The sequence below is a fragment of the Lontra canadensis genome, unplaced genomic scaffold, assembly GCF_010015895.1.
Source record: "Lontra canadensis isolate GAN:19392208 unplaced genomic scaffold, GSC_riverotter_1.0 scaffold36, whole genome shotgun sequence".
In the NCBI taxonomy this organism is placed as follows: Eukaryota; Metazoa; Chordata; class Mammalia; order Carnivora; family Mustelidae; genus Lontra; species Lontra canadensis.
The window spans coordinates 3,085,704-3,113,599 of NW_022631030.1; the positions used below are offsets into that span (position 1 = coordinate 3,085,704).

Below are 27,896 nucleotides of genomic sequence, written 5' to 3' on the forward strand. Positions count from 1 at the left end.
ACACACACACACACACATGCGTGCATATTCACAGAGGCAGCAGATAGTAGAGGTAGGAGTAACGAAGGTGCCTGGTGGCCTTTAGCCTAGATGACACTGCTGATGGCCCAGTCACTTTGGCCAGTGCCGTGAGGTGGGACAGTCCAGCTGCTTAGGATTTCCGGAAGTGCACCTCCCTCTGAGGACGAGAACAGGGAGAACAGGAGGGGGTGAGTCAGGAAGACTTATGTCGAAGGTGGGGTTCAGAGCCTGTCATTCAGTCCAGCTGTCACTGGGCACTGCTCCTCGGAGAGAGGCAACGAAGAGGAACCGTGGAAGCAGAGAGACCCACCAGGCTGGATTTCTGGACCAGCCACCCAAGCTCTGTGTGCTGCTCTCCCCTCTCTCAGGCAGAGGAGGGAAGGTGAGCATAGCTTTCCTGCTTTAGGGATAAGATGGCAGGTGCAGGGAAGGTAGGGCTTTTCTGGGTCAGCAGAGGTGGGGGTGAAGCCCTGCACCCCAGATACCCATGAGACTAACTCCCTGCCAAGGAGGGAGGCCTCCTTCATACACTGCTCCAATCAGCTGTGTGAACTCACACCGTGGCCGTCTGTGGGGAGAAGACATGCCACTGGGGCTCAGCCTGGGGCCACCCCTTTCCATCCCTCCAGAGGAAGGAAACAGAAGGTAAGAAACCTAGGCAGCTGGGGTTGGCCCAACATTTGATTCCTATCCTGTCCCGGTCTTCCACACTTCTGAACAACTCCAAACATGAGGGGTGAGGGGAACTTTGCTAAGACTCTGGGGAAAGCCTGGGCCCTCTACCAGACACCCCAACTTTGGGGAGCTCCCAGTCTGCCCCATGCAGGCACTCACCTCCATCTTGCTGTAAATCCAGGGGAGGACTTCAGTCACTTTGGTGTACACACCGGGCTTGTTTCTCTGGCCACAGCCCGTACCCCAGCTGGTGACTCCTGCCAGATACCAGCGGTTGTTCTGCTCACAGACCAGGGGCCCCCCACTGTCTCCCTGTGAGGGGAGCACACATCTCAGCAAGGTGGGAGAGGTGGTCCTTGAGCAGGAAATGGCAGGCACCTGATTCTCACTCTGAAACCACCACCCCATCCTTCCCCCATGGCCCCTGGCTCCCAGGACAGGAGCCCCTCACCTGGCAGGAGTCTCTGCCTCCCCGGAGGTCCCCAGCACACATCATCCTTGGGGTAAGGTAACTGTCATAGACCAAGAAGTCATTGCATTTCTTAAAGTCGATGAGGTTGACCTGTACCTCTCGGAGGAAGGGGGATGTCTTCTCTTCAGTGAAGTCGAGTGGAGGAAAGAGAAGATGGGAAAGGAGTGAGACCAGATCTGGACACCTTCATGACCTTCTAGCCAGCCACCCTATGACTCAAATTCACAGCTTCCTGGGAGCAGAGGATACCATTCCCATGGCTGGCCACCCAGAACATAGGGCCACATACACCCTCACACCACACACAACCCCCTACACGTAACATAGAGACAGACATGTACACAAACTCACAAGCCTATGGGCTGCCTTCATGTTGCAAAATCTTCTCTGTATGCAGAGCACCATCAAACACATCATTTCATTTGTTTTCAGTAACTATGTGCCCTAACGAGGTAAAATTAATCCATTTACAGTTGGAGGAACTCACGGCCGAAGGCGTGACTTGCCCACAGTCACACGGCCAGTCAGTTATGGAGCCGAGACCAGAACAAGTCTGCTCCCAGGCTAGTCACCATCCACTGCACTGAGCAAGGGAAAGGAGGCCCTGAGACTCGCAACTGGCCAGAGGCTCTCTGTGAGGCCAGCCAGGTGCTCCAGGGCCAACATGGTTTATGCATCAGCAAAGATCACTCTGCAATAGAGATAAAGTGAGGCGAAAGAAGACCGCTCCACTTCGTAATCTTGTTTAAGGGTAAATGAAAATAAGGTAGGTTACAAACCACAAATAACGGCAACCATCCCCTCTCCCAGCCAATAGGAATGGCTACTGCCTCCTAGCCGATTATAGCTTTAGGCTCTGCTTATTCTTAACTCCTAGATAAGATTATTAGGATGTCCAATCATAGAATTATCCCTGCTTGGGCGCCTGGGTGGCTCAGTGGGTTAAGCCTCTGCCTTCAGCTCAGGTCATGACCTCAGGGTCTTGGGATCGTGCTCCGAATTGTGCTCTCTGCTCAGCAGGAAGGCTGCTTCCTCCTCTCTCTCTGCCTGCCTCTCTGCCTACTTGTGATCTCTGTCAAATAAATAAATAAATAAATAAATAAATAAACATTAAAAAAATAAAAATTATCCCTGCTTCCCGAAAGCATCCAATCTAGAGAAATGCTCCATTTCTTTGAACCGCCCCCCTCCCCTACAATAAGTCCGTCCTAGCACTCTGTTATTAAGACGCCCATGGTTCCCTGTGGTATATGTTCCCCCTCAGTGCAGTGAGCAATGGACTGAACATGTTTGATTATAGGGGGTCTCCAGGTGGTCTTGGCTGGAGACCAACTACTTTGACATCTGCTCAGGTATATACATTCATACACATTTGTCTCAGGTTGGTTTACAGGATTTCACTTGGGAGAGCTCGGTGTGAAGCTGTTTAGGGGGACACAGACACCTGGTAGGGTCTGCATGTAGGGGGACACGGGTACCTGGTGTTGTCTGCATTGATGGGAGGATTTAACCAACCAAGCAGAGCCTACGTGGTCTGAATAGAGGACGTACAGTGTTGTCAACAGTCAAATAGTCTATTTGTTGTCAAATAGTCTTTTTTGGTAAAAATATGTGAATGAAGTGTTGGCCTCTTCGCCAGGAGGTGGCACCTAAGAGTTCTGAGGAAATAACCATATAGGCCCCTAGGTACAGAGCTGTACATAAACACATTTTTTATATTCTTATAGGGTAGGTTTTCTGTGAAAGTGGTGGATATTAGTTAAGCATGTGTCTTGGCATTTTTTTCACCTGCACATTTGGGACTTTTTCTTTTGATTGACTAAAGCTGCATATACTAAAAACAAAAACTTTTTTTTCTCATTTCATTTTCACTTTTTAAAAAAATTCAAAATAACTGCAATTTAATGGGGGCTTTCTCCATGGCAGAGTTAGTCCAAAGTGTAAGAAACAACCCAGGCTCTGTGAGCAAGTGGTGGAGTATGATGCAGATAGCACCAGCCTGGCATGTTCTAGACTATTCTAGGCTGTTCTAGACTTAGTTCTGTCTATCAGAAACTACCAGGGTGACCCTGGGCAAGTGACAGAGCCCCAAAGGTCTTTAGCTTCCTCATTTGTAAAATGGTGAGAAGGGGTTAAGGGTGATACTTGGGAGACCAAAACTTTCTAACAGGGGTTACAAGATGTAATATAAACTGGTCCGGCATGTGTGGGGGTGACATGAACACACATATCCACATGCAGGCCCATGACTCTCTGTGCCCAAACCCTCATCTATACAGGCCCTCCTCCATACACCCCGGCACATCACCCCCACACACTCTGTACAGATGCACATGTACACACACACACGCAACCCAACAAATCTGCCTCTCACCATCAGTCTCCTTGGTCTTGCCAAAACCTGTGATCCAGCAGGTCTCATTGAGGCTGAAAGTCTGTCCGTGCATAGGGAGGCAGGCAGGGTGGATGTGAGCTGCAACAAGACCTCAAAACATCAGAGCAAGGTCAAGGCTGGAGATCTCAGCTAGGATGGTACTATGGAGGGACAGGGGTATTCAGGTCCTAGGACCCTCCCTCCTTGCCCCAGTATGGTTCAGAACTTTCTAGGGCCTTGAACAGACCAGGCAAGAAACTCAGGCACTTTATCTTGACCCTCCAGCCTTTGGGTTGCTGCTAGAGTTCCCGCAAACATTCTGATCTCAGTGGGTGCCCTGTGGGCAGAAGCATATGACTTGGAAACTCCCCTGTGCCATGCCGATACCGGGGTGGCTCTAAGGATCTCCCTTCTATGAGTGGCTTTCCCGGCTGAGCCTCCTCCATGCCCATCCGTCAGAGGAGGGAGCAGCAGCAGACCAAGTCCCAGGCATTAGCACCATGGCCTCTCAGTGATGTGTCCAGCCAGGTCTGGGGAGAGCACCCACAGGTGAGTCAGCTTCCTCCAGCTCAACCTCCCCAAGTGGGAAGAGCACATCCCTAGAGGCATGGACCACAAAACCACTGCTCACTTGCTCACAGGCTCAGAAACATTTAGAAGGTGCTGCTGTGCGTCACGTCACAGCCCCTCTGAGGACTGGGATCTTTAAGCTAGGGCGTGAGCCACCAAACTCCAACTTGCAAGATGAAAATACCAGCTGATAGAATGTTTGCAATGTTCTCAATTGTTTCTTCTGCTCACCTAGAACACATACAAAGTACACCTGACACATGCAAAGTACTCAACAAACAAAGAAAGGAAGAAAGGAAGGAGTGACACAGAGGACGGGAGTGTGGGGGAGGGAATGAACGCTAGATTCTTCTCCTATAAATTGGGCTTTAAGTATCGGGGTCTAACACATTTGTCTGCTAGAGAGTAAACAAAAAAGAAATGAAGGCATGGCATCAATTATTAACCAAAAATGCAAAACATAATTTCTTAAAATATGCCCATTTTTAAGATGTAGAGTCTTTAAAAAAAAACTGTACCATGGTTCTATCCTCCGTTCATTTTTATGGGAGAATTAACTTTATCAGTGAGTTTTCACAAGTTTTCTTCGAAAGAACTGAGACTTCAAAGGGCTTGGCCCGCCAAAGGAGTTTAAGAAAATCTACCCTGATTTCTAAACCAAAAATCAGGGCACCTGGTCTGACCACAGGACTATATAAATCTAAACTGTAATTCTCAGTCTAGAGGTGTGCTTCCTGCCCAGGGGCCTATGAGTCTGGAGAGGGACTGCCATAGTCTGAAAACCATGCACAATGTTATAATAGCTTTCATTTGGTTTTACAGATTACCTAATTTGATTTGGAATTCCAAATAACATTAAAGGAGGTTGCGTTGGTGGGAGATCTGGATGGTTAGCGAAATGGAGTCTGGGTTTGGCAAGGTTGGAAAGACCTGTTCTGGTCCTGCAGACAGACTGCCCCTCTTAGGTGGGCATGAGGGGTAAGGCATACGCTGAAGACCGCCCCTCACCACAAAATGGGCTGGTAGGCAACAGTGGAGGAGACTGGCCCGCTGGTGGGCGTGGCTCTGGGTGGGCGTGGCCCTGGGTCAGCCCCGCCCAACCGTGCTTCGGCAGTTTCCTCCTCCTCACCCCACTCTGATGACCTAGTGTCTGACTCAGGACTGACACTGCCTCTGTAATTAATATGCCCCGAAAGACCAGCTCACAGGCTCAGAGCACGAGAAAGTCTGGACTAACCAGAGAGCCCAGAAAGCCCAGTCCACCTTAGAGATCCTTCTCCAGAGAAGCCCCACTCGTGCCACATCGGCTCCCCCAGCTGTCCCCACCATGGAGTCACTGGCCTCTACTGGCTGCGCATCACCCATTTCGATCTATTTGCAATTTCAACTGGAGAGCGCGCAGCATAGCAATAGACACACGGTAAGGATTTGATAAGCGCACACATGGGTGAGTGAATTCATAGATGAAACCTTTGATCTCCCGACAACTCCCCTAGCATTTCCGTCCTGTGGCCAACCTCGTGGCAGTTCACTGTCTGCGTATGTGCTCGTTTTGTGCTCCCAACTGCCGTGATCCCAATTTGCCAGCACGAAGAGCTTTACTCCCAGGCAGACCCCCCTGGATCCTATCCTGGAGCGGGAGGCCACTTAGGACTCTGGCCTTGGGTAATTTTCCTTCCCTGAGGCTCCATGTCCTCAAGTATAAAATGAAGCTAATAATAGTACCTGCTCTACAGGATAGGTTGGGAAGAGTAAATGATACCGCAGCTGTAAATTGCCTGTCGCAGTGCCTGGCCCCTGTTAAGTGCTCAATAAATATGCGTGGAACAATTCAATCAATTCATATTGGTTAAGACCAGTACCCAAGCCTTATCTCTGTCATCAACTTGCAATGTAAGATGTGTCATTTGGCACAACCTTATGTCCAACCTCTGAGCCTCAGTTTCCCCAATGGTAAAGTAGAAGTGTTCCATTAAATGATTCCTAAGAGCCTTTGGCTTCCACCGTGCTGAGGCTCTGGGACCCCAAGAGGGCCTATGGACGTGGCAAGGCTGGGCTCTGAGGGCTGCTGGAAAAGCGGGCGTGGCTGTGACTCACCAGACAGGGTCAGGGGCTTGGAGAGCCGCATGAGGGCAATGTCATAGTCATCTTCCTCGTCCGTGTAGTTGCCGTTGATGATGATCTGTGAGATGGAGGCTGCTTCGGGCAGCTGGAGCAGGTTGCTGGTGCCTGCGTAGACCTTCCAGCCCTCCAGAACCTTCTCCCGGGTCCTGCAAGAGCCACAAGGGAGCATGGTCCAGCTTCTTGTCTGGCAGAGCCCCCTGGCAGTGTCTGCTATGCACAGGGAGCTGCAGATGTAGCACCAGCTTACAGGCAGGGGGATGGATGAAATGACTTCAAAAGGGAGCCCTCCATCTTTGCCCAGGACTCAAAAACAAGCCCCCCGCCTTTTCTCCAAAAGCCGGTCCTTAACTGGCCACCCAGCACCTCATGACCCCCACTGTCTCTTCTGCATGCCACCAAGCTTCCTGTAAGGTGGACAGAACATGTCAGCAGAAATGGAGCTGTAGACAGGACAAAGTGACCTGCCAGAGACTCACTCCCTCCTGGAGAAGCTAGTGCCCCTGATGTCTTATCCTCAGAGCGCTTTCCTGCCCCCCAGCTCCAGGGGCCTAGGCTGGCTGGTGATGATCAGAAGCTCACAGCACCGCCCTCCCCACGACCCCTATCCCTCCATTCCTGATGCCCTGGGATAGCATTTCTGTTCCTCAGGCTCCTTCCCCAGAAGTTCCCGTCGCAGGAAGTGGTAACAAACCCAAAGCCTTTTTATTTCACCCCGTTCTTCGTTCTTTGGGAAAGGCTCCTAACCCCTTTTTTCCTGCCTGCCTCACCCTCCCTCTAGGCCATCCAGGTTATTTTCTCATTCTGGGCTGCACTCAGAACAAGTAGCCCCAACGCCCAGTCCCAGGACCAAACAGATCATGGTCCTGAGCCTGGGGGCCTGGGCTCACGACCAAAGTCCTCTCCGTGGAGAGACAAGTCCGTCTGCCATCAGCCCTCCCTGGTGCTCCCCGCCCCTCGGGCACTCACACAAAGAAGCAGTGGGCAGCGGTGAGCACCCACTGGGCGTCGATCAGCGTGCCCCCACAAATGTGAGTGGTGCCGTAGTGCAGGCTCACTTGCCAAGGCCACTTGCTCTCTGGGGCCAGCGCCCCTCCCACGATCCTCCCCGTCATGGCCCTTAGTCCACAGTCTGGGGAGAAGCAGAAGCGAGGAACCGTGACCTCTGCTGCTCTCAGAATGGCTCCCGTGCTCCCTGGACCCAGGGCAGGCTCAGGCAGCCCCATCCTGAGGGCACGTGCCCGCCCATGGACACAGCTTTGCTCTCTTAATCTGATGTGGCCTAGCTATTTCCTGCCAAAGCAGAGCTTCCATGGGGAGGGTTAGACTGCTGGGATCACCCAGTGGGGAGTTTCATCCCAGGCAAGTTCCTCTTTCCTCCCACTCATTCATTCTTTCCTTAACGATGACAAATGCTTATTAAAGTGTCTGAAGTTGGGGGACTGTGCCAAGCATCAAGGTCATGATGGCAAATCCCAGGGCTGCCGTGCTGTGCAGGTGGGTCTGTGCCCATATGATTCCCCAGGGGGTCATTTAATGCTACTGGGGACCCTGTATGTATCCCCACAGGAACATTCCCAACCATGTTCTGGAGTCATCTCCCCAAAATTGTGGACAAGGACAGTCCTTGGAGTCTGTTAGGACATGTTTCCTTTTCTCTTTAAAGCAGGAGAGAGTGAAGAAGAGAATGGAAAGTCTGAAGCCCTGAGCCCGCCCACTCAGGGGAGCACGCCCACCTGGTCATTACTGAGAACATGGCACATGTATACAGGCTGCTTAGCAGCTTGGGTTTTGGGCTCGGACCCAAGGTCAGATACCAGCTCCTAACCCACCAGCAGTGTGACCAACATGCCAGTCTCTTATCAGTAAGTGGACAGTAATGGCCCTGCCTCATGAGAATGAGATGCAATTATTTATCAAGAGTCAATAAGAGTAGAATGTACCCAGTAAATGTTGGCCCTAGATCTAGCTCCACATCTGTTGACACAGGAGCTTTAAGTTGATCCAGACTAGCCCTCCAGTCCTCCCCACCTCCCAGAATCCATGAGATTTGAAGGGCTTCCCCTGTATGAACAAGGTTGCTGGGCTGAGCAGCGTCAGGAGAAGGAGTGCTGCTCTGAGACTGTCCCAGTGCCTTGCAGGGACCTCAGCCCTGAAGCAGGCCTGTTGCTTAAGACCGTCTTCCTCTTGGGACCCCCAGGGCTGGCCATCTCCCCCAGAGGGGTCCCGTGTCTCTGCTCCCTGACTCCCACCCCACACAGGCCACAGTCCAGGAGGAAGAGCATCTTCTTACGGGAACACTGGAGAGAGACATACCGCTGGGAAGGGCATTCAGACCTGCACAAAGGGACACAGAAGATGGGAAAAGGGCACTTTAGGTACCTCCTCCAAAAAGCCTTCCCTGATTGACTCCTTCTAACTTCCTATCCCATTTCCTTTGCATAAGATAGAGGTTCTGATCTCCCTCCCAGAGAGATAGACCCTTCCAGTGCTTTCTCCAGGAATGGGGATGGCTCAGTGCAAATCATCCCCACTCTTGTCCCCATCCCCACCCCTCAGTTTTCTTATGGGAGATTGCACGCATTGGGTAGATCCATGTCCTTTGAACTCATGACTTCATTGTCCCTGCATCTTTCCACAGCTGAACAGGTGGCCTGACTCTCCTCGGCCAGTTCCTCAATGCTCCACGGGCAACGTAGCTTGCAAAACACCTAGCACAAAGCAGGCATCCAGGCTATAGCCCATTCTCTTCTCTTCCCTCCCCTCCCTGTCCCTTTTTCTCTGGAAGCCTGGCTTCTTCTTTCCCTCCCCAAGGTAAACACCACTAGCTGGTGGAGCACCCTTCAACCTTCCCCTGAGTGGGATTGGGACAAGAGCAGGTCTGCAATGCAGAGATGACAGATGGCAGGGCCCAGAAGGGGGCCAGGGCCTTCCAGCCGGGCCTCCCTATCCCTGACCACATACACCTGGCCCTCCTCCTGCTCCTGTTTCCCCACCCCCTGCTGACCCCAGCGATGTTTCTCCCTCCCCACCCCAAGCCCACTCCCTACAGCGGCTCCCAGTCCAAACACCCGGCAGACTGGTGGCCCCAAGGTTTATTCACGGTCTCTAACAAACAGATGAATGCTTGGGGCTCCCCTGACCTTGAGGTTCTCTCTGCACCACACTTCAATAACTTTCAAGTCAGGAGACAGGTGGCAAATGAGGACTGTTTCTGGTATGCTCAAGACATTCACGATGGGCTTCTAGAGGCTGGGTCTCAAAAAGGCCAAAGGAGAGGGATTCCCTGACTCAAAGCACTCCCCCATTTTTCCCTGCTCATAGGCAGGCAGCCTGGCCCACACCACCACACCTGTAGAGGCTTTCCTGGAGGGTGGAGTTGTATTTGGAGATCGAGAAGCTGCTGGCAAGATTCCTGTGGGCCACCTCGGTCGTCCGGTAAGCACTGTAAGGAGGGGAGGGAAAGAAGAATGAGCCTGTCCCCACTCCCGGTGCCCCAGCTGACATTAGAGTTTTGCTGGCAGAGGCCAGGGGCCGGTAAGGCCCAGCACACCCTGCCCCCACCCACACATTCCACCACTGTCCCCCCCTAGCCCTGTGCACCAGCCCAGGAGATGTGGCATTAGCACCCCTGCGAACTTGTTAGAAATGCAAATTCTTGGGTCCTCTTAACCCTAGACCTACTGAATCAGGAACTCCAGTTCTATGTTTTAGCGGGCTCTCTGGGGCATTCTGATACGCATGCAAATTCAAGAAACACTAGCCGGGCCTTTTTCTGGCCAAGCTGTGATCCATGCGCCACAGCAGCACCCCAAAGCTGCTGAGCCAGACTTTGCCTTTTAAAGATCCCCATCTTACGGATTTGCACATGAAAATCTGAGAACCTGGTACTCGCTTACTGGACCTCAGGCCACAGTGTACATAAGATCACCTCAGGACATTTGTTAAGCAGGTTTTAAACCTTAATCCACAGATTCTGATTTCAACACCCCCCCCCAAGGTGATTCTGATGTGGGAGATCCGTGGACCACAATCTGCGTGGCACTTCTGTGCATTTCTGGAACATGGTGCACCCCTGAATGAGAGTGCGCCTTTTGCACATGCTGTTCCTCTCCCTGGGGGTCCTCTGTTCCCTGCTCTCCACCAGGTGCGGTCAGGCTCCCTCTCCGTTGCGTACCCATAGTGCTTACCATTACACATAGCATTATGCTATGGTTATCGGTTTAAGCCTCTCTCCCCCACACCATACCGGAGGATCTGAAAGGGCAGGGATCTTGTCAGGGTACCCGTGGTCTCTGGCACGCATCAAATCTCAATTATGTGTTTGGAATAAGCGACACCATCTACTGAAGCCCAAGGGAGGTTCTGATTTGCATAAGGTCGTACAACTTGATAATTAAAGATGTCCGTCTTCCAGCCACATCCCCCTGATTTCCCTCTCACAGATCGGAACTCTGAGGCTGAGGGAAGGGAGAGGACAGGATTTCTAAGTCCTGGCCTCCCAGCCTTGGGTTTCAAGGCTCTTCTTCCACAGAGAGTCCACAGTGACAGCTGAAACCCTTCCCCCCACAACCCCATACATATTGGTGAACCCCAATACTCAGACCAAGAAGGAAGATGGAGTTGGCTATGTGGCCTAGAAATAAAGGGAAGAAGGGGGAGACTCCATCAAGTGGGAAGGTTGTCCTAACCCTGCTCCCTGCTCCACCCACGAGCACCTGCTTTGGTGTGAAATCTTTAGAGCCAAGAAGATTCTTAAGAATTCACCTGGCCACACCTGCCCATCTCCTCCCTGCCTCGATGAGTTTCAGCTCAAGCCACAACTGCTGGAGTGCAGAGCCTGAGCCTCTGGTTCCCGGCTGGAGTGCTCAAAGCCTTACCACCCTTGCCAGGCCGCCATGACCATGAACCGTGACCACGGACACAAGGCCACTTCGATGCAGAGAACATACGGGAGTGTCAGATCCTACGACAGATCTCCACATCATGACTTTGGCCTCATGGGAACAACTTGCCCCCAGACTTGGGCACCCAGGGCCACTGTCCCTTTGAATGACACAGGAGTGTCCCAAGCTAGTGCCCTCAGCCCTGGTCCTCAAGACTCTTCTCAATGAGTTGCCCACAGTGAGCCTGAGGGGCCCTTGCAGAGAACCTGGGACGTCTCTGAACCTGGGACCCCTGGGGGGATATTTACCTTATGAAACCCAGCTGCTGGCAGGTCTTCTCTGAGTAGGAGTCATTCCAGCTGTCGCTGCAGATGGGAAGCCACTGATGGGAGGACCCGGAGTAGACTTTAAGCAGAGACTTGTCCCAGTCAAACCTCACTGCCGGGCAGGAAAAGGGCAGAGTGGGCTCTCAGCACCCGGTTCTTGAGGAATGTACTGAGTTGGGCTCTGAGATGCTCTTGTCCTGGGGCTCCTCACTATGGCCTGGGGAACATCTGGGAGCCAGAGCCAGGAGGTAATGACCAAGGGCCAGGGCTCAGAAGCCCAGGAGCTCTGCAGTAAAGGCAGAGCCAAAGTAGGGGCCGGGGCAGGGCAGAGAGCTCTCTCTGCAACAGGACCCAGGGGACCAGTGCTGAGAAAAGGGGTGAGCACTGCCAGGAGCCTTCACCCCAAGAGGGCAGTGGCACGCCCGAACAAGAGAGTGGCAAGGGTAATAAGGCCTGTGATCTGACTGCGTGTTCAGTCAGAGAGTGGTGTGCTCATGGGCAAGGACACACACAGACACACAGGGAAATGCTCCCATGGACCCCTACATTGAGCCTACACGTCAACAATGCACCGAAAACCCCCTAAGCATTCAAGGGCAAAGAGATCTTTGCGCTCATCAGTGCTGGCTATTTACAAACTGGCCTGTGTGAAACCGTAGGGCTGCCAAGTCAGAGGTCACCTATGGGGGCCTAGATGGACAGGGCAAATGGGCAGCTCTGGACCCCACATCTGCCTCCAGCTGGAGTAGCTCTATTTTACCTGCTACTTGGGAGTGGGCAGATTCTAAGAACCACTAATCTTGTCCAGTTCCCTCATTTCACAACTTAGGGAAATGAAGCCCAGAGATGGTAAGTGACTTGCCTGAGTCACACAGCACTCAAAGCCAGGTTTCAGACCCGAGTCTACTATCACTAGAACCCAGGTCTTCCGACTCTCTGTGCATTGCCTCCGATTAGAGCTGATATGCAGTTTGCAGTCACCAGTCACCAGAGTGCATGCACACACACACACACACACACACACACACACTCAGGCACACATGCACCCATGCCCAGCACCCTTACCACAGCCCAGCTCATCACTCCGCAGTTTACAGTCCACGATCCCATCACAGCGCACAGCATGGATGGGGCAGCTCTCCACTGGTTCCTTGTACTTGATCCCTGTGTGGCCCCGCCAGAAATAGACTGGAAGACAACGAAGCAGACAGCTGGGTCACTGCCAACCCCAGGTGGACAAGACACTGTGCAGCCCGAGGCCCTGGGGGTTCTGAGACACCGACCTGCAATCCCTCTTGGACTCTGGGGCTCTCTTCCCCCATCTGTATGGAGAAAAAGCCTGCTCAGAAATGTTCCAGAATGCTCTGGAAAGCTCCTGCAAGCAGGGCAGCACCAGGCGAACTCGAGCAGCCACCCAGAGAGAGAGAGAGAGAGAGGGAGGGACAACAAGGGAGGGAGGGGTGGAGGTGGGTACGGCTTGGGAGCTCCCATGCCCAAATGGGCCAGATTGGCAGCCAGAGAAAGCCCTCCTCCAGAATCCCAGAGCCCCTCTTGGAGCCCCTCTGGCATATCCCTTCTTCTCTGTGCTCTGCAGGTCATCGCAGAGAAATTTGTCTCCGCTGTCCAGACGCACAAGCACTCCCCATGCTGTCTGCTCGAAAGCTGTTCTTTTGGTCTCAAATCTTCTGGATTTTCCTTCTCCTTCCCCTCCCCTACACAAGGGATGTCTCCTTCAATCAGCTCCTGCCCCATTACTTGTCTTTAGAAATGTCTTTCCTCTCAAAGAGCAAATCTAGATGGCTGATTCCCAAATATATAAGCTTTGCAAACTGTGAAAGTCAGCCTTATGACACCCTGCATCTGGAACACTGACCTCTTCTCAAACTAGGGAACCCATCCCTCCTGCCTGGAGACATCTTCCCTTGGGTGCCCAAGAAACCCGAGTTTTAACTCCTCACCCTGCCCCTCATCCTCAGCCTGATCCCCCACTGCTCCCGCCGGCCCTACCACACGCTAGGTCACCCAGGGCAAAGGTCACCCTTGTGTGTCTGCTCCTTCCAGACCCAGACACCAGTGCCCGCTGGGCCACATGTGGAGGGGCCCCCCTGATGGTCAGTAGCCCTCAGGACATGTGGTGAAACCACACTGTGACTCTATGGTGGGGGCGCCCTTAGATGCCATCTCAGTCCTCCATGGGTCATTCCCACCTGCTCTCCCATGACTGCCAGGGGGTTCCTAGAGCAGTGCCCTGTGAGGGAGGGGCAGGAGAAGCTGGGCAGCATGTCCTGGCTTATGGTCCACTTGGATACCATGTGGCAGGCACCGTGCTGAGGACGCCCTTATGAGCATGACAATGATGCCATCACCTTGTCAGGCAGGTGGGGACACCGAGGCTGGGGAAGTTAATTAATTTGCTACAGTCCCCCAGGTGGCAAGTAGCAGAGCCAGGAGGCTCCAGGGGGGCCATGCCCTTAACCAGCACACTACCTCCTCCTGCGCCATCCTCTTCCTAGAGCAGCCTGGGCAGCCCGGGTTTCCACATGGTCACCCACCTGGCTTCTCCCCACACCGTGCCACTTCTTCAGCAGAAACCTTACTCCCTAGCCTGGTGTTTAAAGCTCTCTACTAAGTAGCTTGGCCATGTGCAGCCAAACAGCCCCCTGGGATCCCCCAACACTCTTTTCCTCTCTGGCCAAGAGGTCCCTTCCTTCTCGCCACAACAACCTCACCCACCTGTCCCAACATTTCCTGCAGGAGCTCATTCCACTCAGACACCCTATCCACATGCTGTCCCCTCCTCCAGCCTGTCTCCTGGGCCTTTCTGAGCTGTCCCCTACCACCCTGGCCCACACAGCTGTCACCTCTTCCTGATGGTCCCATCTGGCCTTAATTATTGCCAGCCAGGTCCCTAAGGAGATCAGAATCTCTCCGAGGACAGGGTGGCTGGAGGTGTGCTCCCTTTCTGCCCCCTTCTGAGGTTCCCCACTGTGCTGGGCCCATGCCAAACCCCAGAACACTCTATCCTATTGTCCAAAATGCCCAAGAGACTTTCTCTAATCCATCTTTGTATGTTTTTTAAAAAATGAGTAGCATTTAGAGATTTTTGTGCCGGGTCCTGGGCCATTATGTCATTTATGGCTCCAAACCCAGTGACATCTTTATGAGTGCTAATGGGGCTGGTAGTAAGTCAAGTGCACTGCAGGAACTGAATCCCATTAGAAGATGCAGAAACGGAGCTCAGAGTGGTTAACTAACTCTCCCAAGCAAGACGCACAGGAAGGAGAGAGGATGAGGCCCAAGCCCGGTTCCCCCTAACCCAGCAGCCTCAAAGGGGCCTGGAGGCCCCGTGGCCCACAGCCTTTTGCAGGAGTGTCTGTGGGGCAGGGTAGCCAGCTGCGTGTGTGTTCCCCTCTCCCGTCTCCCTGTAGTGTGCCCCCATCGGCGGACCCCATTCCTCCTGACCATGACCAGAGCCTGCCCCTGCTCCCTCTGTTAAACTCACGGAGAATGATGAGGGACACCACGAGGGCAATGAGGAGGAGGACACATCCGATGAGCGGCAGCCGCTTCTGGCCCTCCTGCCAGGTGAACTTGGGCAGGCTGATACCTAGGAGTGGGGCAGCACCAGGGGAGGGTAAGGTTGCTGGAGAGGGGTCCGGGGCAGGGGAGGAGGCGAAGGGAACAGGCTGGCCCAGAAGGGGCCCGTGGGGACCTCCCCACTCCAGAATATGGCCCCACCCCATCGGATACAGACAGCCTGCTTTAACAGAGCATCTCCTATGGGCCAGCCAGGCACTGGCAAGTGCTCTCATAGGGAATTCTCACAGCAATCATGTGAGCTGGGTGTTATCGTGCTTATTTTATAGATGAGGAAACTGAGGCTCGTGAAAGTGAAAGAACGTGCTCGAGGTTACTTGGCGAGTGAACAGCAGAGCAGGCAGTCAAATGAAGTGTGTCTCATTCCAAAGGCCACCACACCAGAGTGCCTCACCAGCCCGAGAGGGCAAGACTGGGAGAGGGGCCCCAAGCATGGGATGGTGGGGACTGTCTGAAGTCTACAACTGGATGAGGCAATGCTGGGATGGACAGACACACTGTCTTGTTAGGGGCAGAGCCAGCCCCAAGGCCCAGCTGGCAGCTCTGATTTCCAGCCCCTGAACCAGATAAGCCAGTTTGGAAAGATGGGGCCTGAGAGTGCCTGGTCAGAATCCATTTCCTCCATTTCCTCCCATAGATGGGTCCATGATCAATCAGAACCCTGCTCCAAGGCAGACCTGGGCTTCCCAGCAGACCTGTGGGGCAGCCTAAGGAAAGAACCCCGGTCCCCAACCAGAGTCCTCGCTCTCGAAATCTGAACTCTGACCCACACTGTGCAGCCTCCAAAGTTACAGCTGCTGGGTTGGTCCTGGTTCCTTCTCCCCTACCCCCCTGGCTCCAATTTTCCACTGTCTTGGGTTTACATGGAATGACCCCTTTCTGCCCCCACCTCCCCAGGCCCCCCACTGCCCACCCGACTACTCCCCTGCTTCCCTGCTCCTCTTGCTTTTTTGGCATTTTTTCCCCTGAAGTGTCCCCCCTTACCTGGGCTCTCCCCAGTGGCCCTCGTGGCTGGTGCTGACCTGGCAGGAGATGTCCGGATGGGCACGGCACCCACTGGTGTTGCTCTAACAAGATATACTCTTGTCGGAGAGGATGTCATGGAGGCTGACCTGGCAGATGATGACCTGGAAGGGGACGCCCGGGCCGGGGGCGTGCCAGCTGGAGACACCAGGGCTGGGGACGTGCTGGCTGGAGATGCCCGGGCTGGAGACGCCCGGGCTGGAGATGTCCTTGCCGGGGAAGCATTCTGAAAGCAGAGTGAAGGGCATCCCTCAGGCTGCTCCCCTGAGAACGCACCCAGCTGTCAGCCCTGCTGAGCCAAGAGATACTTGCCCTGGGGCAAGCAGCTAGGTGGGGAACAAACCCTGCCCCCCAAGCATGTGAGAAGAGAGTGTCCTGGGGTGCAGCACCGGTTCAAAGAGCCTGCACGCCCCCAGCTCCCCATGGTCTTTCCCTATCACGGGGACCTGTGGAGGTGGGCAGAGGGCAATGGGCCATCTGCCTGGGGCTTGGGGGGCCCTTGCTTTGGCTACATGTGTCTAAGGACCCGCCCTCTGAGGGTGGCTCAAGGAGATGTGATCCCCAGAGGCAGAAGTGATGGCCCTTTCACTCCCACTCCCCCCACACCACAGCCCTTTCCTCTTCTGTGCACCAGACTTCTAAAACCCCATTCTTACTATGAGCTGTCGTTCAAGGGTGACTAGCTCTGCTTAAGAAGAGCCCTGACCTGCCTTGCAGCCCACCATTCTCAGTAACACCAGACTTGTCTCTCTCACTCGTGCACCTGCGCACACGCACGTACATTTGCTCACCAGTGCACCGGGGCAACTGGAGAGGCAAAATCAGAAGAAGGTACAGGTGGGGTAGGACCACTCTTGGGCAAGATCCTTAACCCAACTCGGCTGCTGGAGGAGTGGTCCGCTCACCTCGATTCAGCACTCCCGTGGGTGCTTAGAGAGGACTTCACATGCTCCGAGAGCTTTGTATGTACTCCCCCACTTAGTCCTCAGGACAGAATCACTCCCATTTTGCACACGGGAGACGGAAGCAGAGCTGGAAAGGGGCAGGGCCAGAGCGTGAGTCCAGAAAGCAGGGCTCGGGACCAGCTCAACCACGAGGCTTTGCTGCCTCTCTGAGGAGGGACGCGGTTGATAACGCAGCAGCTGGCCTTACTAGGCAATCTGTGAATGCTGGTAAGTTCCTTCCTGGCAAGTGGAGCTTTTGGGGTGCTTTACATCTAAGAGAGAGCCAGTGGGCAGGCAGGGCGGGCAGGAAGTCTGGTGGGGCTTCCCAGGCCCTGTCACTGCCTTCTGGCCCCTTATTCCATCTCCACATCTTCAGGCCCCTCCAGAAGTCCCAGAGGCAGCAGGGGGTATCTGGGAACGCACTGGCCCTGGGGCCACATCTGACCCAGGGGCCACATCTGACCCTCGTCATCATTTCTGCTGAGCGCTGCCTGGCCCCTGAGGAGGGCAGTCTGGGAGCGGGAGCAGCAGGGATGGTGAGGGCGGCTCCCCTGTGCTGGGGACCCCATGCTGGGGGCACGGTCGGCAGGGCTATGTGGAGGACACAGGCTCTGGACCCCTGGCATTGGTTTCCATCCCTCCCCTGCCCCTGTGCTAACACTGGACATTATTAGTAAGCAAAGCAGGTAAGAAAAAGTCCTCCTCATTTGAACATCAGCCCAAGTCAACACTATCATCCCTACCAGGCAAGGGTTTCTTGTTTGGTTTTGTTTTAATTGTTTTAAACTCCCTTTTCTAGGGGTCAGAGGTAATGTATTTGGTCACTTCCTCGCTGTTCTGGAGGCTGCAAGATGAATTCAAGAAGGAATCTCGAGTCCCTAACCATGCTCAGCTTACCACCGGCCGGGACCAGGAGCCATGATCCCAGGGAGTTGCTGGGTTTCTTGATGGATGTGAGTAAATACATGTGGGTCCAGGTGTCCCAGCCAGCTGAGCAGGGACACACGTGTGTGTGATTAGGGACCTGAAAGGCAGCTGCCACTGCTGCTGACCCAGCTGAACCAGAGCTCAGATTCCCCCTCTAACCCCCAACCTCTAGAGACTAGATTCCCATAAAGTGAAGACAGGCGAGCCCCTAGATGCTCCAAGGGGACAAGGACTGGGGCTGGGGGCAGGGAGAGGCGGTGAGGATGTGTGGAAATATAGCACCCATCAGCTGCTAGCATTGGCTTCGGAGTCAGGCAGACCTGGGTCTGCATCCTGTACCGAGCAGTGTGACCTTCGGCAAGACACTTAACCTTTTTTCTTTTTCTTAATCTATAGAATGGGACTAATAACCCTGAGGATTTGATAAGATAAAATGGGAAATGCCTTGCCTATGTGTGGCACACAGCAGCTGGGCAGGAAATGATCGCCTCCCTCCATCTTTGCATTGGCCCACGCAACACCCCCGTGCCAGAGATTTAACAGCCCTGGGGCATGACCAGAGGGTTGAAAGGTGGTGGGAGCTCATCTTAGGGAGAAAAGTGGGTGCTGGACAAAGGCCAGACTAAGGTCCTTCAATGAGAGAGAAAAACCCAGGCTGTGTAGACTCTGTGCTTCCGGCCAATGATGGCCCGAGGCTTGTCCCCTGCTCGGGACCCTGGCACTGGGCACCTCAAATGGCCTGCCAGCCTTCCCTCCCTGCTGTGCTCACACCATAACCCTCCCCCACCCTGGGGGGCACACTCCCACTACAGGATACCTTCAAATAATAATTCACATACCAGTTCACAAGGTACGGCACTTGAGAATTTACAATAAACTTCACATCTGTGGTTTCATGAGGTCCTCACTCCAAGCCTGAGAGTTCGGTGTATTTATTTATTTACTTAAAGATTCTATTTATTTATTTATTTGAGAGAGAGAATGAATGTGGGGAGGGTCAGAGGGAGAAGCAGACTCCCCACTGAGCAGGAAGCCCAGTGCCAGACTCGATCCCGGACTCCAGAATCATGACCTGAGCCGAAGGCAGTCACTTCACCAACTGAGCCACCCAGGCACCCGTTTGGTGTTTTTAGAAGCCTGTTTTACAGATGAGGAAAGCAAGTCTCGGGTCTCAGATTGCCCAGAATCCCACAGTCGGGATGCTGCCCCAAGCCTGTGTGTGTGTGAGTCCCCTGCCCTCTGAGGTCGGCAGCAAGAGCCCCTGCCACAGTCGTCTCCAGGCCCCTGTACACCGGTGCTCATTCTGCATTTGTGACACAGCCTGAGAACTGGGACCTGGGGCCTGGCGGGTTGGGAGCACCCTGGGGAGCCTGGCGGTGGGGACAATGGTTCTACAGTGATCTCGGTCTTATGGAACTTTCTCATGGGCATCACAGGTGTGTCCTGGGGCCTGCCAGGACCTGGTGGAGTCTGGGGACAGGAGAGGCAGCATGCCAGGCTCACACACTCTTCAGCAGGAGACTCTGGGCCAGAGACTCCGCCTCTTTATGCCTCCGTTTCCTTATCTGTAAGGTGAACCAATCGCCCTGCTTCCTAGCAGCGTAGTAAAAGATGTTGTATGTACAGGAAGGGCTTGGTGACCATGAGCTGTGACAGTGGGTGTTGAAGTAGAAAAATCTGTGTTCAAATATGACTGCATCCATTTCTGAATGCACTGCCCTGGGCAAGTAAGGGAATACTTTAGTCTGTCCCCATTCATGTAAGATGGGACTGACCTTGCCTCCTTTCCCCATAACCACAGAATAAACACAGAAGAACCTGGTCTATGAATGTGTGTCACACACACACACACACACACACACACATCTATGAATGTGTGTCAAAGGTGGTAGCCCATTAGGCACTTAGCTTGATCCCATTTCAAACTCATCACAGCCCTCTATGGCTGGTACTATCAGTCCCATTTTATAGATTTTGAAACTGAGGTTGTGGGAGGTTAAGAACATGCCAAACTCACCTCTTGGGGCTGAGTGACAGGACTTGGATCCTGATCAGACCTCCTAGGAGCAAGTAGAGTCTGGACCCACAGTATCACGAGAGTCCCCAGTAACCTTCTTCACTTCCTTGAGGCTGACAGCATGCAAAGAGCTTCCATACCCATTATTTCCTGTGGTTCTTCCAGGGCCGCGCTATCAAGGATGGAAGGAACTATGACCCCCAACCTCTCCTTGAGGAAACCAGGGTGCAGAGGACTAAACAGCATGCCCAGAGCCCCTGAACTGATTTGCAGGCTTGTAGGGACTTAACACAACCTTCTGATTCACATTCAAGAGCTCAGGCTGTCCCCACCAGAGCAGGGCTCCGTGGCCCTGGTCCTGGTCCTGCTTCACTGTGGCAGGAACAAAGGGGTCCACAGCAGGCAGAGGCCCCAAGGGAGATGGTGGAAAGGCTAGGGGAAAGTAGGAACAGTGGGGAGGGAGTTAGACCAGAGGGGTAGCTGGTGAGGGGCAGGCAAGGTGGGAAGCTCAGGGCAGCCAGAAAGACAGAGGGGAGGCCTCCAGACCTTGCTCAGCCCTCTCCCTGATGCTGGTTCCACCTGTACATAGTTCCCAACGTGCCCACCCATGGCCTTGGCCTATAGGAAGCAGGGAGGAGGGTGTCTGGGGAGGTGAGCTGGGGTCCAGGCAGGAGAAGCCCCTGGGTCCCTCTTCTGAGTCTAGAGGGAGCTGGGGCAACGTAAAGTGGGACTCATCTTGGGTATGAAGGGGGTAAGTCCCCAGACAGACTCTAAAGGTGCTACCTCCGAGACTCAGCCCGTGTCAAGTCTTCCCGGGGCTGGGGAGGGGGCTGTGGATGCACAGGGGAGGCCAGGCATTGGGGTAGACAGGGCCATATCCAAGAAAGAGCTGGAGGCTGTGCAGGGCCTGGTCTCCACAGAGCAAGCACTCTTGTGTTACAGCCAAGATTTGGGCCCCAAAGGCCAGGGCAAGAGAAGAGGCCTGACCACAAGGCTAGGGGAACCATGAACCCCAGCAGGATGGACGGGCAGCCCCAAGACCAGAGGAAAGCAGCCTCTACAGTGAGGCCATCTGCCTCAGCCCCTTGACTCTGAACCTCAACCCAGACCATCCCTGGATGCTGGGAAGAGCCCCCCTTTTCAGGGAGCACTAGAAAAGATTCCACAGCCACCCCTTCCCCATTCATGGCCTGCCACCCCCACCTGCTGGAAGTTCTTCCTGATGTCTAACCTACTAGAGCAGTAGCTCATTTCCCTTCCTCAATCCTTGGAGAGCAACTGCTGCGATTCCAGCCTCCCTCGTGGAGGCCTGGCCACACCCTCAGAGCAGATGCCTTGAGTAGGTAGGGAAGAGGGTAGGAGGAGACTTCTTGCCCAGAACCCCAAGATGCAAGGGGCTGAGCCCAAACCAGAACCAGCCCAACTCCTGGCCTTTGCCAGTGAACAGAAGACCTGACAATGGAACTCAGATGACCAAGTCCAGGATGCCCATGACCCGCCGGCTGGCGAAAGGCCCCTCAGCCCATCTGGGGACAGTGGACAGGACAAAGCCAGGCGGGTGGGTGATTCTGGACCATTTCCCTGGCCAAGCACTGCCAATCATTCTTTCCTGGCCCTGCCTCTCCTCCGCGCCAGCCCCTAGGGTGGGCTCCGGGTTTCCCCATGGGGTAATACATTCGTAGCCCTCACGGCATCGCAGACCAGCCTATACACCAGGCAGTCATGACCCCCACCTGCCTGTGCCTTTGCATTCCGCAGGGGCCCCTACGCGCAACAGCAGGAAGGCAGGCCACACAGGGATCTGCAGGGAGGCAGTGAGCGATGGGCCAGACAGAGAGCTGGGCAGAGCAGTCCCCGGCTCTGGGGCGCTCTCCAAGCACTTTCCTGAACAAGAGTCGATCGAATTATTCCCATTTTACGGTCAAAGAAGTAGAGGCCTAAAACATTTGCGTGCTTTCCTCAGCGTCACTTTGGTACATTTTACATCGCAGAATAAAGACTAAAACCCAAGGGCCCTTGTACCGAGGCCATGGTCCTCTCTCCCAGGGCTGCCAGGATGAATGGGACATGTCTATGGTTTCCTGTGGTGGAGTCCGTCCCGTGGGCCCTTACCTGGTGGGGGTGGCACTGAGTGAGCAAGGAGCCTAGCAGTCTTGCCCTTGGCCTCTCTGCTCCTCCTACAGCCCAGCCAGCTGTGCCAAGAGGAGAGGGTTCAGGGATCCTCTGCCATGCTGAGCCATGCGGTGGCCACCTCCGAGATTGCTCGGTTTTGTGGCTGCCGCCCAGGATTGAGCTCCGGTCTTTACTTAGAGGCTGTTCTCCAACCATAGGAAGTGGTCTGAACTCCAGGATACAAGCCTCATGGGCTGCTCAGAGCCCGTGGCAGGCAGGGAGAAGAACCTGGCTAAAGGCTCCTGCGGGAAAGTCCGGTGAGTAGCAGCAGCCATAACACAACTTCGGGAATCAAGGGCAGGTCCAGCAGGGCCCATTCAAGTCCAGCCAAAGCTGGCAGGGCCTCCCTCCTCTGCCCTGGGCCATCCCTTCATGCAGCCTGCTCCCCGGGCAGGCTGGGCAGATCACAAGCCATCAGAGCTAGAAGGAGCTTGAAAACCCTCTAGAGTTCTGGTTCCTTTATCCTACTGATAAGGTGATGAAGGCCCAGAAAGGCAATGCGACTAAGGGCACACAGCCAGTTGGGAGCAGAGCTAGTTGGGGCACACGGGGCACACAGCTAGTTGGGGGCAACGTCATCTTCTGGCTCCTGTCTTTGGGCCCCTGTCCATCACTGTGCTCTCCCAGCGCCCCTTACCAGGCTCCCGTGGGGAAGGACTCCTGACCAGACTGGGGCCCCTGTAGCAGCTCCTCTCTCCCAGAGACCTGAGTATCAAGGATGTTCGGAGTGGGGGACATAGGCAGGACCCCAGCCTGACCCCCCGGCATTCTGGACTAGGCAGGAAGAGATGCCCCCAATCCCCACTGGAAGCACTAGAGGGTACCAAGAAAAATCAGGAGCTCCCTTTGGCAGAATCTAAATGGCTATTGTGTTACTGGGATGCTGGGGAGTCCCTGGGCCATAGCAGGGGAGGCCTGAACCCATTCGACTATGGACCGGCCTGGACTGAACTGGTCAGAACTGGGATGGAGTGGATCATGCTTCTTTCCAGTCCTTACTGCTCAACCAAGTCTTCCCTGTACCTCCAGGTATGCCAGGCTCCCTCCTACTCCCTCCTTCCTGAACGCAGGTAAATTCCATAAATGTAGGCTCCCCTCAGAGCGCAGGCAGACTCCCCAGCACTTCCTTCCACCCTCCTTCCAAACTGGGGAACCCCTGGAATCAAACTGGGCCCCAGAGGCCTCTCTTGAAGGCTTGGGATGCATGGGGAAGTCTGGCTTCTGCTCCTCACCGTGCATGACCTTAAGGACATTTGCATCCCTCTCTGGCCCTCAGCTCCCTGATCCATAAAAGGAAGGGAGCAGACAACCGGCTGTTTTCAAGCAGGGTTCCCGGAGCATGAGAGGTTCCGTGGAAATGCCTCTGGGACCGGGACCATTGGAGCAGGGAAAGGGTCTGGAGTCCTTCACCCCACTTCAAACAGAGAAGACCCACTTGGCAGTTGTGTACACTGGGCTCCACACACGGTTTCGTTTGAACAAAAGAGGCTGCTGCTGCTACAAAGAACTTGGGAATTACTGGCCTGGGCGAGCACTGATGTTCTTTCTGGTTTACGATGCCTCGTGAAAAAGCCTCGGGGAATCCCGGGTAGCCCAGCGTCAAAACACCTCCTTGTCCGTTCATTCGCGTATTCATTCATTCATTTGTTCATTCACCAAAGAGTTTAAAGAACGTCAAGGATCTACGGCTGCCAAGCAAACAATCTTTGATCACCCAGGGTCTTGTTGCCTCCATTTCCCCCCATGTGCCTTCTAGGCCCACGCTGGGGTGGTGACACAGTCCAGGGCTGGTACCTCATGGAAGTGCCCTGGACAGTCCTGTCAGAGGAGCCACCCTCCCCATGGTCCTGCCAGGGTCCTGCCAAAGCCCCGGGGCCCCCGGGCCGGCTTCCCTCACACGCTGGCCGCCTGGCTGGGCACAGTCCATCCTGCTGTTGCTGTACCAAGAGGAAGCTGTTCTGCCAAAACAAAACACTTGAGCTAAGTGGCTACTGTTACATCAGCCGGCCTTCCCGCCCAGCACCCCAGCCTGGAGCCCCGTACACACACTCCCACACATTCTTGTTCACATTTGCCAAGTCACAGGGACAGTTCGGGGGAGGCAGGGCAGGACGGGCCAGGTGGAAGGTTGCCCAGCACCAATGACAACAGGGAACAGAGAGGTCTCAGGTGAGGGCAGCACGTCTGTAGGGCCGAAGGGCAGGTGCCAAGGGTCCTGAGGGAACCTGCGCTGTGGGGCTGACAGCACGGTGACCTGAGCCTGTTGATCCGCCCTCGTGGGAACCTACCAGCCCTGGGACCACCTGCCCCTCTCAAGTCCACAACACCTGTGGTCTTGGACTGATTGAGAACCTGCTCTATTATAAGAAGACCCAGTCGACAATGGATTGCAGCTTTAGCAGTGGGTCCGTTCAGTCTCTCTCTCTCTCTTTTTTTTTTTTTTTAAAGATTTTATTTATTTACTTGACAGAGAGAGATCACAACCAGGCAAAGAGGCAGGCAGAGAGAGGAGGAAGCAGGCTCCCTGCTGAGCAGAGAGCCCGATGCGGGGCTCGATCGCAGGACCCTGAGATCATGACCTGAGCTGAAGGCAGCGGCTGAACCCACTGAGCCACCCAGGCGCCCCCGTTCAGTCTCTCTTAAATAAACATGGCACTTCTGTAAGCATTAAGAACGTGATACCTTTGGAAAACAAAAAAAACCACAAAACACACACTATTGCTCAAGAGCAAATGAACTTATGTAGTGGAATGCACCTGTAATCCCATTCCATACAAGTCCACGGACTGTCGGCGGGAGAAAGCAGTTTGTCCAACCCTCATCTTTGGTAGGTGGAAAAACTCGGGCATGGAGGCATGCCCACATTGTAGAGGAGTCAGGCTTAGACCCCAGGTGATGATGATGGGGGAGGAGGAGGAAAATCTGAAAACTCTGTGAGTATCTGTCTCTCTGCTGGATGCTATTTTAAAAGGGTCTTAATTATCACATGATCTCTCTGATATGAGGAATTTGAGAGGGGTGGGTATGGGGGGATAGGGAGGAAAAAATGAAACAAGATGGGACTGGGGAGGGAGACAAACCATAAGAGACTCTTAATCTCACAAAACAAACTGAGGGTTGCTGGGGGGAGAGGGGAAGGGAAAGGGTGGCTGGGTTATGGACAGTGGGGAGGGCATGTGCTATGGTCAGCACTGTGAAGTGTGTAAGCCTGATGATTCACAGACCTGTATCCCTGGGGCAAATAATACATTATATGTTAATAAAAAACAATAAATAAATAATTAAATAAACAAATAAAATTTAAAAAATAAAAATAAAGTAAAAAGGGTCTTATATGTGAAAATCACTATTCTAAGACTCCTCGAAGGAGACACTATCTTTATTCCATTTTACAGATGAAGAAACTGAGGTACAAAGAGGTTGATTTGCCCAAAGTCACGGCTGACATGGAATCCGTCAGTGTTCTGTCCACATCATGCAGCTTCTCTTTTGAAGACCGAGAAGCTGAGCGCTTTCTGCATCTCCTGTCCGAGGTCCCACCTGAACACCCAACCAGCTTCAACAGGCTTATGTCCCTTGGCTACCATCTTGCTCGCTGCTTTACGGAACTGAAGGATCAAAACCGCAGTGCGCGTCTCTCTGCCATGAAGCCCTCGGAGAGAAGGCACGGCCACAAACTACCAGTTTCTCCTAGTCTGCTCCTCTTCAGTCTAAAGGACCTGAAGAAATCTGCGGCTAATAAGATTAAGAGCCCCAGGCAGCTCTCCCTGCCCCCACCCTAGGCTCACTATCTTGGAGGGCCTACCTTAAACAAGGGAGTGAATTTAGGAACCTTAAATAAGATGGTTTAAAGTGCTGCTTCAGGGGCACCTGGGTGGCTCAGTGGGTTAAAGCTTCTACCTTCAGGTTCAGGTCATGATCCCGGGATCCTGGGATCGAGCCCCACATCGGGCTCTCTGCTCAGCAGGAAGCCTGCTTCCCCCTCTCTCTCTGCCTGCCTCTCTGCCTACTTGTGATCTCTGTCAAATAAATAAGTAAAATCTTGAAAAAAAAATAAAGTGGTGGTTCAGTTCTTTCACTCCAAAGTAAGTTAGGACAGCCTCCCAGAACAAAGAAACATGGCACCTAACACACCATTTAACACTTCTTCCATCAGGAATGAAAAGTCTGCTCTCCACTCTCTGACCCTCCTGTGACCTTCCATGTTGGTCCCGAACTTTGGAAAGACAAGTATCCAGGCATATGGCACCTACAGCATGCTGCCCAGGTCTGGCCCTACCATCCTTCAGAAAAATCCGCCCTTCTCATCCTTTGTATTTAGAGATCATCAAGTTTAGGCTCCCAGAAAGCCACCAACAAACATGCCTGATGGCTGTGATTGTGGGTTCACCTTCCCCACACCTCAGACAAAACTCCGTTCTGCCCTATGCACTGCCCTTACTGCTCACCAGAGTCTCCAATGAGCCCAGGGGCCTAGGACCAAATGACCCTGGGGAGGTGGAGACAGGAACCAAGGAGGACAGTGCAGAGGTCAAGGGGTAAGTCTGGGAAAGAAAAGTCAAGAAGGGGCTGGAATAATGGCAGGAAAAATGATGGTAAAATTGGCAGAAACGTATCTGGGGTTCAGAATGGACCACAAGCCTCCTATAAGCCAGAACATAGGCTGAGCTGATCCTTCTCAAACCCAGAGCTGCCCCATCCTTCCCAGAATTTCTGATTCTACTACTTTAGTAAAGAATGAAAGAAGGCAGAGAGAAGTAGAAAGCAAGATGTAAGGATAAGTTAGAGTACAAGAAAAATGTCCCTCCAGAAAAGAAAGCTGAGGCACAGTTAAACAAAATCTCTGGGAGTCTTCACGTGTATAATTGGCTTTTCCAAGCAGGGCACTCTAGCTGCTCTCTGCCACCTTCAAGAACAGAAAAGGAAAGGAACCTGAGTTGTGGCAGAAGGAACTATGGTTAGACATAAGGAAGCACTTTCCAAGCATGAATATTATAAAGCCTGAAAAGAAGTGACCAAAGGAGATTGAAAAATCCCCTTGAAGATCTTAAATACACATAGAAAGTCAAATTTTCTAAGATGGTCTATGAGTCTAGGGAGAGGGTTAGCCAAGAGTACCTTGAAGGCCAGTTAGAATGGGAAGTTCTGGTGATTTCTCAAGCCAGCAAAAGGGATGATCTAACAGGCGACAGACCAAGAGCCCAAAATTCAGGCACAGCCCTGTGGTACTTCCTGACCAGACCCCGAATCCCAACAGCTCCTCCCAGGGGCCCCTTCTAGAAACCAGGAAAAAAGGAGGCAAGCAATCTCAATCCCTTCAAGGAGCTTCAGTGTGAAAAGGCACATTTGGTTTCCCCCAAAACCTTGGGCACCGAGGTGGCAGTGCCCCACCCATCTCCCAGCCCTATCCCTGCTTCCCCAGCCCTGGGAAGTTCTGGCCCAAGGCCCATGGCCACTCACCTGGCTGCCGTCCCTTTCCATGGTCTCCTGAGGGGTGAAGCTTCCAGGCTCAGCTGATGTCCACGGGAAGAGCCATGTTGGCCCCTGTCTTCCCCGGCATGTGGGGAAAAAGGGGCTGGAAGGCTGAGGGCCAGCCCCCACCAGATGGGGCGGGGAAGCGGGTTGGGACGTGTGAGGTAATCTCCAGTATAAACAACACCTCAGAACTAGCCAGACCTGTCCCTCTCCCCTCCTCCGAGGCCATCCCAGTTACTCAGCGAATACCAAATACCAAATACCAGGAGTGTGAAGCTACCTTTACTCCTGAAACT

The 27,896-nt window shown here is 53.6% G+C and overlaps 1 protein-coding gene across 3 annotated transcripts; it reads right to left on the reverse strand.

Annotated features, from left to right (window-relative positions):
- On the reverse strand, positions 1–27,729 carry TMPRSS13 (transmembrane serine protease 13). 3 transcript variants are annotated; one of them, XM_032868599.1, is made up of 14 exons: positions 27,586–27,729; positions 16,027–16,291; positions 14,948–15,052; positions 12,729–12,767; positions 12,511–12,633; positions 11,428–11,557; positions 9,586–9,678; positions 8,527–8,570; positions 7,203–7,365; positions 6,210–6,382; positions 3,543–3,641; positions 1,148–1,290; positions 856–1,008; positions 1–178 (listed from the first exon to the last, which is right to left on the reverse strand). In XM_032868599.1, exons 1-14 carry the CDS (start codon positions 27,604–27,606, stop codon positions 152–154), a joined length of 1,578 nt encoding a protein of 525 aa, XP_032724490.1. In that variant the 5' UTR covers positions 27,607–27,729; the 3' UTR covers positions 1–151. The 3 variants fall into 3 exon arrangements, with proteins under 3 accessions (XP_032724490.1, XP_032724492.1, XP_032724491.1); XM_032868601.1 differs by lacking the exon at positions 27,586–27,729 and adding an exon at positions 23,627–23,780 and having other exon boundaries at positions 16,027–16,329; XM_032868600.1 differs by lacking the exon at positions 12,729–12,767 and having other exon boundaries at positions 27,586–27,726.
- Between the last annotated feature and the right edge of the window lie 167 nt (positions 27,730–27,896).

Coding starts and splice junctions, on each gene's coding strand:
- TMPRSS13 (XM_032868601.1), bottom strand. CDS start 23,765: ATGAATGAATACGCGAATGAACGGACAAGGAGGTGTTTTGACGCTGGG. Junction 15,053..16,026: donor GGCCACTGGGGAGAGCCCAG/GTAAGGGGGGAC, acceptor CCCCACTCCTAG/GTATCAGCCTGCCCAAGTTC. Junction 179..855: donor GGATTTACAGCAAGATGGAG/GTGAGTGCCTGC, acceptor TCTCGTCCTCAG/AGGGAGGTGCACTTCCGGAA.